At 36.7% G+C, this 19,206-nt stretch overlaps 3 protein-coding genes across 3 annotated transcripts; all 3 read right to left on the bottom strand.

The window, feature by feature from the left end:
• Window positions 1-1,958: 1,958 nt before the first annotated feature.
• LOC121809171 (protein MAIN-LIKE 1-like) lies at window positions 1,959-2,975 on the bottom strand. Its single transcript, XM_042209712.1, has 2 exons — window positions 2,963-2,975; window positions 1,959-2,483 (listed from the first exon to the last, which is right to left on the bottom strand). Exon 2 carries the CDS (start codon window positions 2,481-2,483, stop codon window positions 1,959-1,961), a length of 525 nt encoding a protein of 174 aa, XP_042065646.1. The 5' UTR covers window positions 2,963-2,975.
• Window positions 2,976-5,508: 2,533 nt separating this feature from the next.
• LOC121809170 (AP2/ERF and B3 domain-containing transcription factor RAV1-like) lies at window positions 5,509-6,393 on the bottom strand. The gene has a single exon (XM_042209711.1). It carries the CDS (start codon window positions 6,391-6,393, stop codon window positions 5,509-5,511), a length of 885 nt encoding a protein of 294 aa, XP_042065645.1.
• Window positions 6,394-9,436: 3,043 nt separating this feature from the next.
• On the bottom strand, window positions 9,437-15,515 carry LOC121809169 (shikimate O-hydroxycinnamoyltransferase-like). The gene is made up of 5 exons (XM_042209709.1): window positions 15,368-15,515; window positions 13,741-13,932; window positions 12,624-13,147; window positions 10,442-10,711; window positions 9,437-9,469 (listed from the first exon to the last, which is right to left on the bottom strand). The coding sequence occupies exons 1-5, from the start codon at window positions 15,513-15,515 to the stop codon at window positions 9,437-9,439; spliced, it is 1,167 nt and encodes a 388-aa protein (XP_042065643.1).
• Between the last annotated feature and the right edge of the window lie 3,691 nt (window positions 15,516-19,206).

Raw genomic sequence — 19,206 nt, 5'->3', positions numbered from 1 at the left:
AATCATATTTCTCTCTCCCCTCTCTTTCTCCTCGTCTACTTCCTTCAATTCTTTACATCTCTGTGAAAAAAAAACATAAAAACACTATAAGAAAATCTACGAGGGCGGCACCGGCCAAGCCCCCGCTGAAGCGGCGGCTTGGCCTAAGCTATCTCCGTCCCTGCCCTGAGTAACATGTTAATAATATTCAACATAGTCATTAGCTCTTTGAAAGATAAAATACAAGCCGAAAGATTCCATCTCAATTCAATTCAAGGACGACTTCTTTCTTCTTTTGTGCTTAAAAAATAATGGAATTCCAAATTAATGAAGGAGAATAGCTTTATTCTAATTGATGGAGTGACGCATAATGGTTGTGCGTCGTTCTTAATGAAACGCACAACCCTTATGCGTCGTTCTTAATGACGCACAAGGATTATGCGTCGCTTAACGACGCATAAGGGTTATGCGTCATTAAAGAACGACGCATAATGGTTATGCGTCGTTAAGGCGGCTTTTAACGCCCTACAGGCAGACGCAGCTCACAGAACGCACTTTCACACCGTGCGAGGAGCTCCATCATATTAAATTCAGGTGTTTCCTATTCTGGGTTGGTAGCAATGATCTGTGATGCGATGGGAATATATATGAACCAACACACAATTGAATTATTATGGAGACAATGTATAGTCTATGCTTCCGGTATGAGTTATACATGTTCTGTGATTTGCAATGATGAAAGTGTAATGTTTATGTTCAACAATGCTCAAAATTCAAGTGGTGTATTGAATTATTTGTTGAGTATTCACCGGTGAGGAGTGCAGAAATCCCACCAGTTGTTGATTATGGTATTGGAGCATCTGCGAGGTTTGAACAAATGAGTTTTGACTGTGGTGTTGGATCATCTGCGAGGGTGGATCAAATGAGCTTTGATCGTAGTATGAATGAGCAGAGAGATGTTGTAGATGTTGTAGATGTTGCTGATGTTGGTGTTGGATTGAATGATGAGGTAGATGTTGCAGATGATCTTGATGAGCCAAGGCCACTATCTGAGACAGAGCCAGACCCCGATGTCAGTGATGGTGATGGTGCTGATGATGTCGGTGCTAGTTCTGATGATGAGATAGTACCATGTAAACCTGTTATGCAAGGTGAACAACCACTTCCGGAATACAATCCTAGTGGGTTTAGATTCTTTCGTGAATTACCAAGTCGTCCTTCTGGAGTATCGGATGATGTGGGTGGTAATGAACACAACCTTTTGTATTGGAATGAGAATGAGCTGCATCGGATTGTGTTGGGAACAACATTTGATTCCAAGCTACACGTGAAGACTGCTATAACTATGTGGAGTTTGTGGAATGAAAAACAGTTTAAGGTTGTCGAGAGCAAATTAAGAAGGTGGCATGCTGTATGCAAATTTCCAGCAGGAACGACAGTAAGTAAATTCATTAACTAAGACAACACAAATAAATTTCACCTGGCCAGGACGGATCAGTGATAACTGATCTCGATAATGAGCTACTGAATGTCGGGGAGCATTTCCAATTTCAGTAACTCCGTGCCACCTATACATAATATTAATGTCAAAAGTTATCAACAAAATACATAATTATGTGAGTTAATTTAAACAAAAACATTACTTGGCTCCACACGGGGTATACGGCGTGTGCATAGGCGATATCAAGAAGGCTGGCCTCAATGTAGGCATTCTTTCCCAGGCCCACAGCTGCAAGAGAACCATAGGTCCACCCACATCTCTTCTCTGTCTGCCTATAGAAGCCTCGCACAAATAATGATACATGTATGCTAAAGCAGCACTACCCCAACTGATATTAGCCACATCTTCCGGATCGTCTAAGGCATTTAACCACATAAAGGGGACCTTGCACCCTGTGGTGTCCGGTAAAATAAGCCCCCCTAACAAGATCAGAGCATGTATACGTGCTCTTTGAATGTATGCATACTCAGGCAGCCTATCACCCAACGACATCGTCGCTTGGTGGATCAGAGACGTTATCAACAAACCACCCGTGCTTCGTTTCGGTTTCTGCGTCAGGTATCCATCCCAACAAATCTCTACACTTGCTGGACCAATCTTCAAATTCAACAGGGTAGTCACGGCCAGTGAAAACACGACCGTCTGCTCTTAAACCCCACAGGCTTTGCACATCCTGTAAGGTTACAGTAACTTCACCAACTGGAAGGTGGAAACAGTGTGTCTCAGGCCTCCAGCGCTCGATCAAGGCCATTATTAGCTCATTGTCCATCCTCATCGGCCTTCCACATTCAACCACGCCTCTGAACCCCCATACATCTAGCCAATACATCACATTTTCATGTATTGGCAATTCCCACACCTTACTCTCCGTCCTACTACTTCTCAACACATTTGTTGTGCCATTCGCCAACAAGGAGCCTGAAATATGTTCGTTCTGATGAAACAGTAGTGATGGATCCTCAGGTCCATAGCATAACTGTTGTTCGGAACTTGCAGATGCCATCTACTTCAAAACATTCACCCATGATTCAATTTTTTTCATAACAACTCAACAAGCTAACTAAATTGCAACTTAGGGGCGCAATATATGCATATGAAATACCCAAATTACATAAAATCGCCCACCAAAATGGGCACAATTATAAAAACTTAATCAATTGCTTCTACCCATTCAATTATATGCGTATGAAATACCCAAATTACGGAAAATCGACCAACAAATCCAACAATTTCATCATAAACCCTAATTTTGCTAAATTAAATCCATATGAAATACACAAATTACGGAAAGTCGACCAAAAATTCCATCAATTTCATCATAACCCATAATTTCATCATAATCCCTAATTATATACAACAAAACAACAAAAATATACCAAAAATCCATCAATTTAATCAAAAACCCTACTTTTACTAAATTACGGAAAACCTGCCCAAATTAAATATTAAAGGATGTATTTAGCCAAATTGAAGAACAATTACCGGAATATGGTTGCAAAATAGTGGAAATTCGCCGGATTTTGCTCGGTTTCATCGGAAATCGCTTGATTTCGTCGTTTGGTTTCATCCCCTGCTTCTGCGCGTTCGTTTCTGGCTGGTTCTGCCTTATGCCCGGTTTAAAACTCAACGAACGACGCATAAGAATTATGCGTCGCTAAATAAAGACGCATAAGAGTTATGCGTCGTTAATGAACGACGCACAATGGTTATGCGTCAATATCTAACGACGCATAACCCTTATGCGTCGTTTATTAGCGACGCATAACCCTTACGCGTCGTTTATTAGCGACGCATAACGATTATGCGTCAATAACTAACGACGCATAATTATTATGCGTCTTTCTGTTAGTGACGCATAACTCTTATGCGTCACTCCCTGAGGCGGAATACAAGTAATGCTCTTCATTAAAATGGAATTCAATTAAAGTCCTTTACCAAAAAAAGAATTGATCCATTCAAGGACCGGAGTGGAAACTGCAAAGCAAAGCAAAGCAAAAGCAACTCTAATGAATTTAGAGTAAACCCGGACGAGTTTGTAAGGAGCACAGTAGGAAGCAAAAATATGAGCTTTAGGTGAGTGAAAAACGTTCTGCATCTGCATTGTAGATAGCTCCAAGTTTGGGTAGCTTCTTTGGATAAATAACAGATAGAGAGATAGCAGAGTGCAAAAAAACAAATGCTGCTGAGATGCCTAGTAATATGAAATGGCTTTTATTCATATGAAATGATTTTGCTACTGCTTCTGCTCTGTATGCTGGGAATGTGATCCATATACAGGTGTTGGCAATGGGTAAGGGTTGCTCGCAGCAATAAGAATACAATGTCTTTGTAACTCTTTTGAGGTACCAAACTAGTTTTAAATGTTAAACACCAAGCATATCATTATAAAACAATAAGAAGTTCATTGCAACTTTAATTTTAGTTCATTATACAAAATTTAGAGACTTAAAAACAATGACATCATCTTATATAATTTATAAATTCGGAGTTCATTATAAGCTTGTCATTAGTTCATTATAATGAACTCCGAGTTATCATATAATGATATTGTTCGGCGTTTAGCGTTTAAGCCTAATTTGGTATAGTATTGATCATAGTCCTTATATTATATACCTACTACTCCCTTCGTCCCTGAAATTTTGTCACATTTTTTTCATTTACGTCATTCCCACAAAATTTATCACATTTCACTTTTTACCATTTTTGGTAATGGACCCCACATTCCACTAACTTATTCTCACTCACATTTTATTATAAAACTAATACTTTAAAAATAGGATCCACGTCCTACCAACTTTTTCAACCGACCTTCCATTATATTTCTTAAAATCCGTACCTGGTCAAACTATGATAAAATTTAGGGGAGGGAAGTATTTTATCTATAGTAGTACTTGTTATTTAGCTATAAAAGTGACAAATAGAATGACATGGGAGAGAAATAAGAAAGAGGGATTGAGCTTTTAAATAGGTTCTCAACTTTGGCCCAAAATTAACGGATTTAGCAAATACTTTTAAAAAATTTCAAATTTTAGTATTCTCAACCTCAACACGTTAGTTACGCATCTATTGTGCCGCAATATTTTATCTGGAATCCTACTGCAACAAAATAAAACCATTTTTTTATGTAAATAAAGATAGTATTTCTAAATATATCACCAACGCTTTAAAAAAATGTCCTCATTGTTAATTTCAGAACTAAAATTAGATAACAATAGAGCTATAGAAGCGTCCTAAAAAATCAAAATATTAAATTAATTTGTCCTTAATTCAGGGATGCTTTTTTTTGCGTCCTAAATTATTGTTATTTTTTACAATTTTCCAACTCAAGTAATTGCATCTCAAATTTTGTGTCCTTAAAAGATAAGTGTATTAGAATGATATCATAATAAATACTTTTATGGATGCATGTCTTTTTAATTCTAACTATATTCGGCTTTAATCTATGTGTAGACTTGATTAATTGACTTATTTATACATAACGCAATATCTTAGTTCCATATGATGCACATCCACAAACAATAATAGTGCAATTTCAAAGAAAAACTCACACTCTTAATTCCATATTTCAAGAAATATTAGTATATAGTTTCTGAATTTCATCATGATAATATATCTATTTATATTTTGCTGCCATTTCCTTATCATTCATGCATATGTATGTTAAGTACAGCACGCCACACCCAATTCATATTTCAACAAAACCTAAAAAAGATACAGTAGTATTCCAAAATTAAAGCATGGCAGCGAAAAAGATACCAGAAAATTGAAAACAAAAAACTAAAAATTAAAACCATTGAAATTTTTTAAAAGAAGAAATATTTTTTCAAATTTCATCTCCATGTTTTTTTTTCTCGTATCCTACTCTACAGACTACAGTTACAATAATATATCCCAAGGAACTTGCACCAGCATGCATATCAATCTATGGTAAACAACAAAAATACTCCTACAAAGATGTCGAAATAAGATGTAACGAATTGCATCAATAATCCTTTGTTTCTTGTTAGTAATTTTTACATCCTACACTCTCATGATTCATCGCCGCCGCTATTCCTGGGAACCTCCAATACGTTCACTCCAAACAGCCTCAGCATCGCAGGCTCAGCCCGGCCCGTATCAATCGGGCCATTCAGCCCACTATCAGTCACATGCCAATCAATGTAAAGCTGCCTATCCGGGCCGGTCGATCTCCGAAAACTGATGATGTCGTCGGCCTTCAATTTCTTCTCCTTCACGAAACGGCTCCACCCTTTCGTCAGCACGTAGCTCTGGCTACTCTTCCAATACGAATATCGGAATCTCCATACCTTGCCGCCGGAATCCTCCACGTGCAACAAAACTCCTCTCGTAACGTCTCCGCCTTTTAACGGCAAATACCTCTCCGCATGATTTTTGGGGATGACGAGGCGATTCAGATTCCCAGCATCGCTAGGCGTCAGCTCCTTCTCGAAGAGATGCTCGCACCGCGAGGAGCCGCGGCCGTCGCCCCTCTCGAGCAGACTCTGGGCGAGCTCGTCGCGGTAGGTGTGCTTCCTCAGCATGTCGACGATCTCGTCCTTGGAGTGGGAATTGAGGAAGGCGATCTCGTCGTCGGAGAGAGGATTGAAGTTGGGGGCGGCGTCGCGGCCGCGGAACCGGTGGGAGGCGACGTCGAAGGCGCGGGCGGCCACCTCCTCGTCTTTGAAGGTGCCGAGCCACACGCGCTTGTGCTTGTCGTAGATTTGGGCGCCCCACTGGGCGTTGGGCTGCGACACCACACCTTTGAACTGCGACGAGGGCACTTTCCGCGACGAGGCCTCCTCGAAGCCGGCGTCGATGATCACGCTGCCGGCGCGGCGGAGCTTCTTACCCGGCGGCGAAGTGATCGATTTGGATTCACTGCTTGTGATTTGGTCTATGCTGCTTCCGTCCATTTTTTTTTGTTTAGGGGAAAAAGTGTGGATTATGAAATGAAATGAAAAAAATGAGATATGAGACTTGTATATATAGGACAAGCCCAAGGTTTTAATTCTATGGAAATAATAAGGAATATTTATAGTTTCATTTTTAAAGAGATTATTTTTAAATTATGATGACATGACAATACACGTGAATAAAGTTGCACGACAAAAAAAAAAACACGGGATTGCCAACGGCAATATGCGTCGATAACATCGACTAAAAATGACAATAGTGAAATTGATTGAACCAATTTGACAACAGTTTAACCTCGAATTACCAAATTATCATGAATTATCAAAATTTTCTCTCAAATAATCTATATTAGAAAATACTTTTAAAAAAAATGAAATATGCAAGGTTAATTGGCAATCTCTAATTGCAAAATCCAAAATAACTCTAATGATACCCCAAAATCTATCCCATTTTGAGTTTTTGAACAAGATATATCTATAGTTTGATTTACACTAAATTAAATTCAAACTAATTTTTTTAAAATTTTGATTTAATAACATTTAAGTTAAAGTTAATTATCAAAATGGAAAAGAGTGAGAAAGATACATAAACATACAATAAGAAAAAAGTGCAGAAAAGAAGTCGGACGACAATGGAACGGAGGCGAAGAAGAACACACTTGAATAGAAATATATTGTATTTAACCTTATTAATCCTATTAATATAAGATTGAGTTATTGATTAGCCTAATTTGATTAGTGGACTCTTATAAATTAGCCCACATTCTATTGTTATAATCCGTTTACTTTAAATACTAGATTATAATTTTACATCAACGTGTTTTGTGTCTTTCCAAAATCAATAAGTTTAGTTTGGTAATTTGGTTCCATAAAATTCCTTCAGATTATAAGTCTATATTGACGCGTTTTGTGCATTGTGACTAATAAAATGAATTACACTGCTCCTCGTTAAAGTACTTCACCGTTTAATGGAACAATTTACAAAGTTCTGAGTTTTGAATTTTAGCTATTTTATGGCTACGTTGTAATAGTTAATACTGTTTTTCTATATTTACATCTTTAAGCCGTGTACTTTTTTATTTAAGTATATATATATAACAAAATTTTGTATATAAATATATTAAACATAAATTATATTATTATTTAATTTTATGCTCCTCCGTCCCAATAAATATGAAATACGTTGTTCCAACCGTATTTTTTAAGGATAGAAAACACGGTTGATCGCGACTATAGGAGGGTTAAAGAAGCGGGGAAGAAAGGAGAAAAGGGATGCAACTTACCGTGGCTCGAAATAATAGAAGTAACTTGAAATGAATATTATCTCAACATTACGTGAACTCAAAAGATATACTACTATTTAGCAGAAGCGTTCAAAGAGCGAATGATGCCATGTATGAAGACACGACACACTCAGAATACTATACGAGACATACTTCTTCATTGTACTTGCCTAACACCACCACTCAACTTGCACCCTATGGTTGTCGCTCAACCTGCACATTATGCAAGACTGAGTACTTGATGGACTCAGTCGACTTATGCCAAAAATACATTTTAATGAAAATATTTATCATGCTATTAACGGGTGACCTCAGGGTTTTAACTTTGAAAGAGCCCGATACACTAAAACATTTCATTGTATCATCCATCATCATCATCGACATCAATATACCACAGCTGAACATAGATGAAAAGGAATGCGGCCATATTCCAGGTCACTAGAACGGCCAACTCGAAAGATGTCACCCGATCACTAGCATGTGTAGGGACTAACTCCCTAGTCAAACCCGAATTCGATTAAACATACGTGGCAAAATCACTTCAGATAGATCCCATAGAAACACAAAAAAACATGGCATGACAACATATTCCACATCATTTTTCATGTCAAAAATACTTAGGACATAGTCTTTGTTTAAAAAAGAATGTCCTCCTTGTTTGCTTAAATACTCAACTTGTCTTTTCATTCCATTCTCAAATAGCATGCAAAAACCTAACTTTTTAAAAGAATATAATATGCTAAATTAGACTTTAAAAAAATTAACTAAAACAAAGCTTAGCATACGTTATGTTAAATCTCATCCTTCGATCTTACTTGACAAAACACATCCTTAAGTCTTTGTACTTTGATTGTTTATTTCAATAGGTCATTGTACACTGTTTTCGTTTTAGTAAGTCCTTGTACTTTTATATTCGATATATTTCAATCCTTATTTGGCAGTTTCCGTTATAAAATAACACATAATATGTTAATTATTTAATATAATCCATCTAATATCATAGTTGGAAAATATGAACACAACATAAATATAAAAAAAATAAAAACAAAAACAAAAAGACTAAAGAATTCCAAATCGTTAAAAGAAATTTGTTGTTTGATTATTTGAATTTCGAATATTAATTTATAGTATTTTGGTTCCAAATATATATTAATGTTCGAACTTCAAATAATCAAACAACAAATTTCTTTTAACGATTTGGAATTATTTAGTATTTTTTTTTGTTTTTATATTTATGTTATGTTCATATTTTCCAACTAAGATATTAGGTGGAATATATTAAAATAATTTATATATGATGCGTTATTTTATAACAGAAAAGTTAACGGTTTCCGTCAAATAAGGATTGTAATATATCGAATATAAAAGTACAATGACTTACTCAAATGAAAAAATTATATAAGGAACTATTGAAATAAACATCAAACTATAAGGAATTAAAAATGTGTTTTGCCATGTTACTCAGGAAAGTTTAGAACGTCATCTTTATCCATCTCTTGATTATTTTTCACTGCCGCCCGTGCTTTCTATCTCCTTCGGCCCAAAATCTTTTAATCTTTCCAGCCCAAAATATATAGTCCTTGGCCCAAGACAAACTAGCTCCCTCCCCCATTTTATTTTACATAACACCCCACCTAATCTCATAGCCCAATTATTACTTGGCCCAAAATAAACAAAGAGCAGACCCAAATTTCTTCCTCTCTCTCCCTTCCGTCGTCTACTCTCTCTTTCTCTAATCAAAATCATGAGAATCCCCAAATTCACGTGACACTCTTTCTCTTTCTCACAGCAACCTAAAACAGGCACCACGTGACATGATTCCAACATCAATAGATGGAGTAATTTTTAGTTAACAAGATGGCTCATTTTGAAATTTATAGAAGAGAAAATTTTATTATCATAACAAACTTGTAGTGTAAAAGTAGTAAAAAATGAGAGAAAAAATAGGCATTCAAAGAGTGAAAAAATAAGTAGTACTAGATGCAGGGACCGGCGCATAATTTTTTTAGAGTAAGGGCTCCACTATATATTTCCTCCGTATGTCATCAATTGTTAAACGTCCTATTTTTGTTCTTTTTCTCCATCAACCAATAAATGTTGTATTTTATTATGAATAAGTAACTTTTTTGAAAAAAAAACTAACCAGATATCGATAAAAAAGAAAATAAAGCATTATAATTTGAAATAAAATTTATTTCTACTCACATAAACACTAGTGACTTTGAGAGTAGTAGGCCCACTTTTATGTCACTCTTACATTTACAACTACTCTTACATTTACAACCTAAAACAAGTTTCATTTAATAATACTCCAAGTAATAATATTATAATATTATTATTTCATTATGATTGGCAAATATCTTCGTCTTCTCTAGACATAAACCAACTATAGTTGTTTTCTCTGCAACTTAAGAAATTTCAACTCAGCCCTTTTTATCCTCCAATTTCTATCCATTTAATCTTCTATAGCACTAACTTGGTAAGAGTTGAACTCAATTTTCCAAAATTTCAAAAATTTTGTTTATAGAAAAAATATTAAAATAGGCATTTGGGTAAGGGCTTAAACCCCACACTCTCTATGAGTGTGTCCGCCCCTGACTAGATGAGTTCAAATAAAACAATTCTTAGCTCGAGTTCATTCTTATTAGTACAAACACACAAGAACACATTAACCGATCGTGATCGTTCCATATATTAGAATGCTTAAATATTAGACATGATGCATGAATCGTTGTCGTATAGCAACTTTTGAAATCGTTCCATACATTGTTGGTGCAGCGTGATGCCTGATTAGGATACAGAAAACTCTTTCCTTCCGAGAGAGCTTCGCCGGCACCCACAAAAACAGGCTTCCCCAACCCGAATTCCGCCTTGTGAACCGACAGCCTTACCCAGCTCATTATCCCGAAATTGGGGCATTTCACGTGGTTCTGTGTACGAACAATGCCTTCCCCATTCTGCAAATGCAACTCCAAGTAATCCAAGGCAGGCCTTAAGTATTCGTCGTCCATTCGAGCGATTGCATCGTGCACTTTCTGTTGGAATAAGGAAATCAATTAATTGGAGAACAAGAAGGCAAGGGATGAAGTTATGGCAAGAATAAAGAATGAAAGCCATTGAAGATTATGGAAAATCAAATACAAAGGATATTAGTATAATTAGAATATATTTTCCATGTATATCTAGAATTAGAGCCTATAAAAAGGTTGTGTAACCATTGAGAGAAAAAATTCAAGCCATTCACAATGTAGTCTTTAAAGTTCTTCCCGTCTTTTACTTTCTGCAATAGTCTTTTATTTTCCGCACTGTATTTTCTAAAATGGTATCAGAGCGGGTTCGATCACTAGGATCGATCGCTGCCTCTATAGCGAAAAAAAGGCCTCATCATCGTCCCTTCCAAAAACTAGCCAAAACCCTTTAAAAAACAGCCATGTATCAGCCCCAAAAATCTACCCCATAAGGAGAAAGGAGACTGATGGCAGCCAAGAACCACAACAGAGAAGGAGAGAAAGCAAACAGCTGAACAAGGATGCGGAGAAGATGGCCACATAGAATGAACACCGTGATAACCTTGCCGGAGACAGCTTGTGTCGGCTTCTAAAGCGGAGTCCGTCACAGGGGAGAGGCTGTCACCGGAAATTGGATACCAAGAATGCATCCGCTTGAGAGTGAGAGTTAAAGATATACAGGAAATAATGTTGAGATGGAGATGCGACAGCGGAAAAAGAAAAGAAGAAGGCGCTGCAGCGTGTAGACGATGCAACGAAAATAGCAGTCTGTCACCGAGAAAAGACCCATGAAGAAACATAAAGGAGACTAATGATTTCACGTCTTCATTTTTATAGAAGTAAAGTTGGGCCCAATGGTTATTAGGCTCAAGAAGAAAAAAAATGAAATGAAAATAATGGGCTCATAGTTTGAGTTGGAATGGACCGAGAATGGTCTTAAGAATGAGCTCCTCGACAAGAGTCAAAACTGTCTGAATTAGCTCCTCGACAAGAGTCAAAATTGTCAGAATGAGCTCCTCGACAAGAGTCAAAACTGTCTGAATGAGTTCCTCGACACGAGTAAAAACTGTCAGTCAGCAAAAAATGAAGTGGCTTCTAGATACGAGCTAAAACTATCTAAAATGGCTCCTTGATATGAGTTAAAACTGTCTAAGATAGCTCCATGATATGAGTTAAAAGATGGCTCCTAGATACGAGCTAAAACTATCTAAGATAGCTCCTAAATATGAGTAAAAATTGTTTAAAGAAGCTCCCTACACGAGTTAAAACTGTCTAGATTGGCTCGTTGACACGAGTTAAAACCGTCAACAAAAATTGAAGAACTCCATGAAATGAGTTTAAACTTTCAATGATGACTGAAGAGCTCCTTGATAAGAGCCTAAACTTTCAATGAAGAAAAATGAAGAAGCTCCTTGATAAGAGCCTAAACTTTCAATGAAGAAGCTCCTTGAAACGAGTCTAAACATTCAATGAAGAAAGAACAACTCCATGATATGAGTATAAACTATCATTGATGAATTGAAGAAGCTCTATGATACGGGCATAAACTGTCAATAGAAATTGAAGAACTCTTAAATACGAGTATAAACTATTTATCAAACTAAATATTGTGCAAGTTAAGTGTCGAAAAACTCGATACTTAACTTGAGGGGAGTGTTGGAATAAGGAAATCAATTAATTGGAGAACAAGAAGGCAATGGATGAAGTTATGGCAAGAATAAAGAAGGAAAGCAATTAAAGATTATGGAAAATCAAATACAAAGGATATTAGAATAATTAGAATATATTTTCCATGTATATCTAGAATTAGAGCCTATAAAAAGGTTGTGTAACCATTGAGAGAAAAAATTCAAGCCATTCACAATGTAGTCTTTAAAGTTCTTCCCGTCTTTTACTTTCTGCAATAGTCTTTTATTTTCCGCACTGTATTTTCTAACACTTTCTCGACCGCGAACTTCAACGGCTTCGATACTAGCTCCCCAATCAGAGCAAATGCGCACGTGTAGAAGATCCCGTTCCCGAAATACCCTTGTGGGAGATCCACCGGTAACTGCAGCTTCGTCTCCTGATCACGCGGCAGCCCACGGGCAATGCTTACGCAGCGCCACACGTGGCCTGCCACCACCTCATACATGGTATAATTCGAGTTGTCATTGCATTTTTGTTTGAGTGCGTTGATGTGATCGCGACTTAGCCTGAATGTGGAGAATGTCGTGTCACCGCCGGAGTTGAGGAGATGGGTTTTGGACGGCGGAGGGGGGTGGTGCTCGATGTGGGGGGAACTGGGGTTGCGGGGGTTGCGCGCCGCGAGGACGCGGCGGTCCAAGGAAACATGTGGGACGGTGGTTAGGCCGCGAGCTATTGCTGTCCACGTGTTGATGGAATTGTTTCCGGAAATTTCGTCTGATGTGTGATGCTCATTGGCAAACCCTAAGGTTGCTCCGCCGCATTTGAATCGGTTAACTGTGTAAGAGAGAAGAAGAGATAGTAGTGGAAATAGTGTTAGTGGAGAGTGAGTTCACGTTATTAGTACCATAGTAAAATTCAAAATTAGAAACTTCATAGTACTTTACAGGAACAAACTAGAATGAAAATAGTTCATACTTTAAATGGAGTATTAACTGCGTAGAACTTATGATCGCTCCACCGCATTTGAACCGAGTTAACTTTGTTGGCAAATTACTATAATTACTTCCTCCGTTCTAAAAAATAGACTAGTTTACTATTTGGCCGCTACCTAACTCTAAATGTAGAAGGTTTTAACCCGTCACACACCACTAATATTATGTACTTTACTCCCAATCCACTACATCTTTCCTCTCTTTCTTATTTTTCTTGCTTCTCTCTTACTTTACCAATTTAAATTGACTCCATTTTTGCAACATTAATTCACGAACAAAATGTTTTCTACCTATAAATCTTGATCACAATGCAAGTTAGGGCAATTAACATGAATGAGCTCAAAAAATAACAATCTTTTTGTATCTTCTAGTATAATAACTAAAAACGGAAAGGTTGATTACATTTTTGGAATGCATGGATAATATAAGTGAAACGCACGTTGATCAGAAAAAGTAGAAAAGTGGAAATTCCTTTGGAGTAATCGACGGTGGGGGCGAGGCTGAGGTCAGGCCTGGGATTGCAGAACTCACCCAATTCATCGAGGGTGCCGTCGCACTCCGCCTCCACGAACGACACCCCTTCCCCGTTGCAGTTGATCTCAATACGGCCGTTGTCGTTGTTGGTTTTGCAGCGGAAATCAATTTAGTTTGATTGAACGATTTACATCTAAACATGCTTTCATCCGATTGTAAACTAGAAACATGTTCAAACAAGCATATAATCACAGATCATACTGAATATATATGCAATTAAATACAACGATTTACCGTATGAATTCAAGTAATTGAATTCGAACTCCTTCTTCAATCGTCTCTACCACGGATCTTCTGATCTGTTCCCTTTAACTTGGAATTGACCTTTGTGTGGGCAAAGCTTGTCAAACCATCAAAAGCTGGAGAAGAATTTGAAGAGAGAAATCTCTACCAAAAAAACGCAGAGATTGAATTTTACGCTGGAATTCCTTATCTGTCTTCTCTTCTTCTCCCTTTTATAATAAGTTAATTATTTTGGGCCAGACCAGGGATCTGTGGAGGATTGGATTGGGCCACAGTTCAGGCTTTCACTAATTAAATTAAAATCAATTTAATTCAAGCCCAAACTTAAATATTATTATCATCCACTATAGATATAATATTGACTGCCCGTCCAAACCGAAATTACGAGCATTCCGGGACTTCCTATTTAATTAAATCATTTCCCGTGTTAAAGATATAAATATCCATTATATAATATCAAGTCTGCTATCTGACTATTATTAATTAATTTCTTTTTCCAAGAGTGGTCTAGTTTAGAAACATTATTTATTATTCATGGAATAAATTCCAACTGGCCAGTTTTCTGAATAATAAAACTTTTTTCTAAACACCTCTTGAGGATATTATCATACTGGCCTCTCCCAGCACACGATTCATTGCAATAACAATACTAGCACCACTTAGACATTAATGATCATTACCCAATCTATCAGGATTCTTGGGCAACGAAATTCCCTCACCATTTGATAAGTCAAAGTAGTTTTCAATTAATATCGTATGCTCAATGTTATGTCAACAATGATTAAGAAACGACAATCACCGAGACCTCGTCTTTCAGTAAATAGCCAAGAAAGACTTATCTCACTGTTTGATCCTTTCAGTGCTATACCACACCGACGTCGTTCATTTCCTTAGGTAAGGAAACTTTCGGACTGACGTCGCAACCTTTCATGATAGGTAGTCAAAGCCTATCTAGGTTGTGAAACAGTTTTTCTTCTGCATGAACCGACAACTTACCTACTGTGAACGCCGCTCACAACTCGTCTACTATGCAGAAGACTTAGACTCATTTTGCTTAAACTATGTATTTAAATGGAAAACACATTTCAACATCTCATAAATACATAAGCAATACATAAGCAAAATACATTGTAACAAAATATTATTTCTCATAAAATGGTAACAAATGGATAAAAGAGTTATTACATATACAAGCATTCGAAAGATGCTTTCAGTATACTAAACTCTAACAGTCGTCCCTTCTCATCCTGCTCGCATACGGGCAACAAGGGCTCGGCTCAGAAGCTGGCGCCGCCATCGCAGCGGTACAAGTAGATACACCGAGTGTGGTGGGTTTCCGATAAAACTAAGTCTATATTGGAGAGCCACAAATTGCCACTCAGAGTTTCTTCCATTGGTTTTACCATTGTTGATTCTTTTACTCTAGTCTTCATGTTTCAATTCCCACGACTGAATCACTCCGATGATTATCACAAAAGTATGGCAAGGAATGAAGCCACATTAGATGGCACTATGTGCACCAAATAGGTATCAATAAATCTACCTGTCTCAATACATGGGTTATAATGACAAACTCATATTTTCATCAGTTTAATTAGTCTTTGAAGTGCTAAATGCCGAGTTTATTACTCGAGATTGTCTATATTTGGCCAATTATTCTATCTTTTGGAGTTTTATGTAACTCTAGTCTTCATGTTTCAATTCCCACAACTGAATCACTCCGATGATTATCACAAAAGTATGGCAAGGAATGAAGCCACATTAGATGGAACTATGTGCACCAAGTAGGTATCAATAAATCTACCTGCCTCAATACATGGGTCATAATGACAAACTCATATTTTCATCAGTTTAATTGGTCTTTGAAGTGCTAAATGCCGAGTTTATTACTCGAGATTGTCTATATTTAGCCAATTATTCTATCTTTTGGAGTTTTATGTGTTTGTTGAGTGTTTTAGGAAAAACAAATGGAAAAAGAGGATAAAACGAAAATGAAATGTACAAGAAGCATAATGGCTCCAAAGGTGTCACCCGGCCGGGTGAATATTGAGTGTAATAATTCCACCCGGCCGGGTAGCATGATTTACAGCGTTGAGTCCAGAATGGGGTCGAAAAGGAGGATCCGGCCGGGTCTATTTTCAGTGCAAATATTCACCCGGCCAGGTGATTTGATTTTACGCGTCTTTTAGCAGAAAACGTGATTTTTGACGCGAGAAAATGAGAAGAAAAAGGCTAGGGTTGTAGTCTACAGTGATCATTCTACACCTACCGCCTACCACACTCTACACACACCCCAAGAACACCTTTGAGAGGGAGATTTGAAGATTGAAGATTCTACATCGGAAGATTGAAGCTTCACTCCATAGATCTATCTCACAGGAGTAATTAGTATCTTTTATTCAAGTTTTTGTTTGGATTCTTTGTGTTGAACATGGTTTTCTTCATCAACAAGAGTAGCTAAATCCTACTTGTAGAATTCTTGGTGATGATGCACTAATTTCATAGTTTTTATTCAATCAATTTCGTTCTTACCTTGCTCTTGTAGTTATTTATTTATTCTTGGGTTTATTCCTTTCAATTGCTTGATCACCACTTGATTGTGTAGGATTAATTGGATTAATCGGGAGATGAAATAGTTTGTCACACCTCAACCCATCTGACGTATACTCTTATAATAAATAAATCTCTTATCATAACAACAATCAATACACGTGTCTAATTCATAGAACACACATATTATATAAGTTCAAACCAACACTTATCCGATACATATTTCATAACATTCTACACAGTAGTAGAACCCTCTCACCACTCTATATACTATACATTTATCTACACGCAAAAAGATGAGGAGGAGAAGGTTGCCAATATGCGTTAGCCGCCGAACCTGATAACACGTGGAGTTCCTATGACCCACATCAGTCAAAACTTTACTACTATCTTATTCCTGAAAAATTTAGTGGTTTATATAAGCCACAACTCAGTATATATAAATTTCCACCTTTAATCTCACATGATACAAACATCAAGCATATTTTTTTATCAATAGATATAATCAGAGACAATATAAAACATAATTTAAAAACAAACCATTTCATATTCATATGCATATGCCACTCTATTCAGTTTATTATTATGTAATAGTCAAGCCTGATATCTGCCTGAGATTTCCAATATGATTGACCCGAAGGTCCCACTGTAATTTGACCCGAAGGTCCCAATATGTTTGACCCGAAGGTCCCAATATGATTGACCCGAAGGTCCCAATATGATCGACCCGGAGGTCCCAATATATCCACTGTGATTTCAGATCAAGGGCAAAACCGTCACAGATCCTCTTTAATCCTATGATTCACATAATCGGTATCATAAACTTATCCTTTGCACCAATAACATATCCATATCATATTCCATCAATTAATCCAATATATCTAAACAAACATGTCCATTTCAGCAATCAAATATTCATATCATATTCGACCATCAAAATCAAATAATTCATAATCATATCAATTTCACACCATATAATCCAATAATTCACTCCAATTCAACATATAACAATCAATCACATAACACATGTAAAACTAAAAGTGTGATTTATACACACCTTATCACGACAAGTAATCTAACCGAGCACATGTTCCTGCTTCCCGGCCTACAACACTCGATCCTATACAATTAAATACATTGCCTACAACACTCGATCCTATACAATTAAATACATTGCCTACAACACTCGATCCTATACAATTAAATACATTTAGATTTATACGACTGTTTACAAATACGTTTAACTAACATCTACGTGTAATCAAATATACACTATTATATACATGGGCGGATCCAGGATTTAAAAATCGTGGGATCGGACGAGATAATTAATATAATAATATTATATATATTATAAAAATACATTACAAATAAAATTATCTTTGTTTTATCACGATAGTTGACTTTTACGAGTTCATATTTTTAACTTTTACGAATATTCATATTTTGAAGCTGGCCGAAATTTTATCATTGGAAATAATTGCAAACATATCTTCCAGTCGTTGATTGTGTTCAACATTAGCACTAGAAGAACAGATAAAACTCATGAGAACAAATACAAACTCAAGATATTTTTAAAATAAATTTATCCATTAATTTAATATGGATGGTAATTAAAATCAATAATAAAAAAACATAAGTATATAATTATTATATTCATAAAAATTAGGTCAAATAAACAAACTAAAAGTAAAAAAATAATAAAACATGATTAAAAGAATATCAATAACGCACCAATTTTTTTTGTGCAAAGCCTATGCCCCTCAAAAATCTTAATCTTAGTCTCCTACTAAATGAAAAAGTAGTATTAACGGCGAGTGACCCGAGGCAATCAATTAGATTTTTTACTTATAGATTTTCTAACCCAACAATCAATAGGAGTATTAACCACTCCTCAGCCCAAAAATCAATATTAACCTCTCTGTTCATCTTCTTCGTTGAGAATACATCAGCTTCTTCTGCAACCCCTCCCCTTAACTATCTCTACTCTATTCTTATTAGTATTGTTCCTTTCTCCTCTTAGTTTTTGGAAAAGGCGGAAGGCTTCGGGTAGAGTTGAAGCTGGTCGTGAGGTCGGAGACGGAACTGCACCAGGTCAAAGGTCGAAGATGATGTTTTCCGGCAGTGTTCAGTGGACCGCCGGTGGGGTCGGCCGACCCCGCGCGACCCCACCTGGATCCGCCGATGATTATATATATAATATAGATGAAATAATACCTATGATTAAAAACCTCGAAAGAGCTTAAATAATTCTCCCGTACTTGTGGTGGTGAGCGTTCTCTTCATACTTTTTTTTATGTTCTTTCCCCCTATTTTCTCAATAATAATCTCTTATGTGTGGAAAAGAAGTCGGTTAGCCATTAGTCACCCTTTTTTGTTTTTAAGCAAACACATAAGCATAGAGGTCATGCAATTCATTTTCTACTTACACGTGTAGTACCTATTTTCCATGCACAAGACTAAATAATTCTCTATATATGTGTTGTGTCCCATGCACAACAACACCTACGTGTCCCATGCACACCCACTCCCATAATATTACACATACTATTAAACACAAGACTAAATATTTCT

Source organism: Salvia splendens, chromosome 6, assembly GCF_004379255.2.
Source record: "Salvia splendens isolate huo1 chromosome 6, SspV2, whole genome shotgun sequence".
Taxonomy (NCBI): Eukaryota; Viridiplantae; Streptophyta; class Magnoliopsida; order Lamiales; family Lamiaceae; genus Salvia; species Salvia splendens.
This window is presented reverse-complemented; position numbering and strand designations above follow the sequence as displayed.

What these genes read in the sequence shown, in the direction of transcription:
- LOC121809171 (XM_042209712.1), bottom strand. Translation starts at nt 2,483, where the DNA reads ATGGCATCTGCAAGTTCCGAACAACAGTTATGCTATGGACCTGAGGAT.
- LOC121809170 (XM_042209711.1), bottom strand. Translation starts at nt 6,393, where the DNA reads ATGGACGGAAGCAGCATAGACCAAATCACAAGCAGTGAATCCAAATCG.
- LOC121809169 (XM_042209709.1), bottom strand. Translation starts at nt 15,515, where the DNA reads ATGAAGACTAGAGTAAAAGAATCAACAATGGTAAAACCAATGGAAGAA. An exon ending in CCGCTGCGATGGCGGCGCCA is followed by an intron (nt 13,933 to 15,367) that starts GCTTCTGAGCCG and finishes ATTTCCGCTGCA; the next exon opens with AAACCAACAACGACAACGGC. An exon ending in CATCACGCTGCACCAACAAT is followed by an intron (nt 9,470 to 10,441) that starts GTATGGAACGAT and finishes TGCCTGTTTTAG; the next exon opens with GTTGCTGTGAGAAAGAGAAA.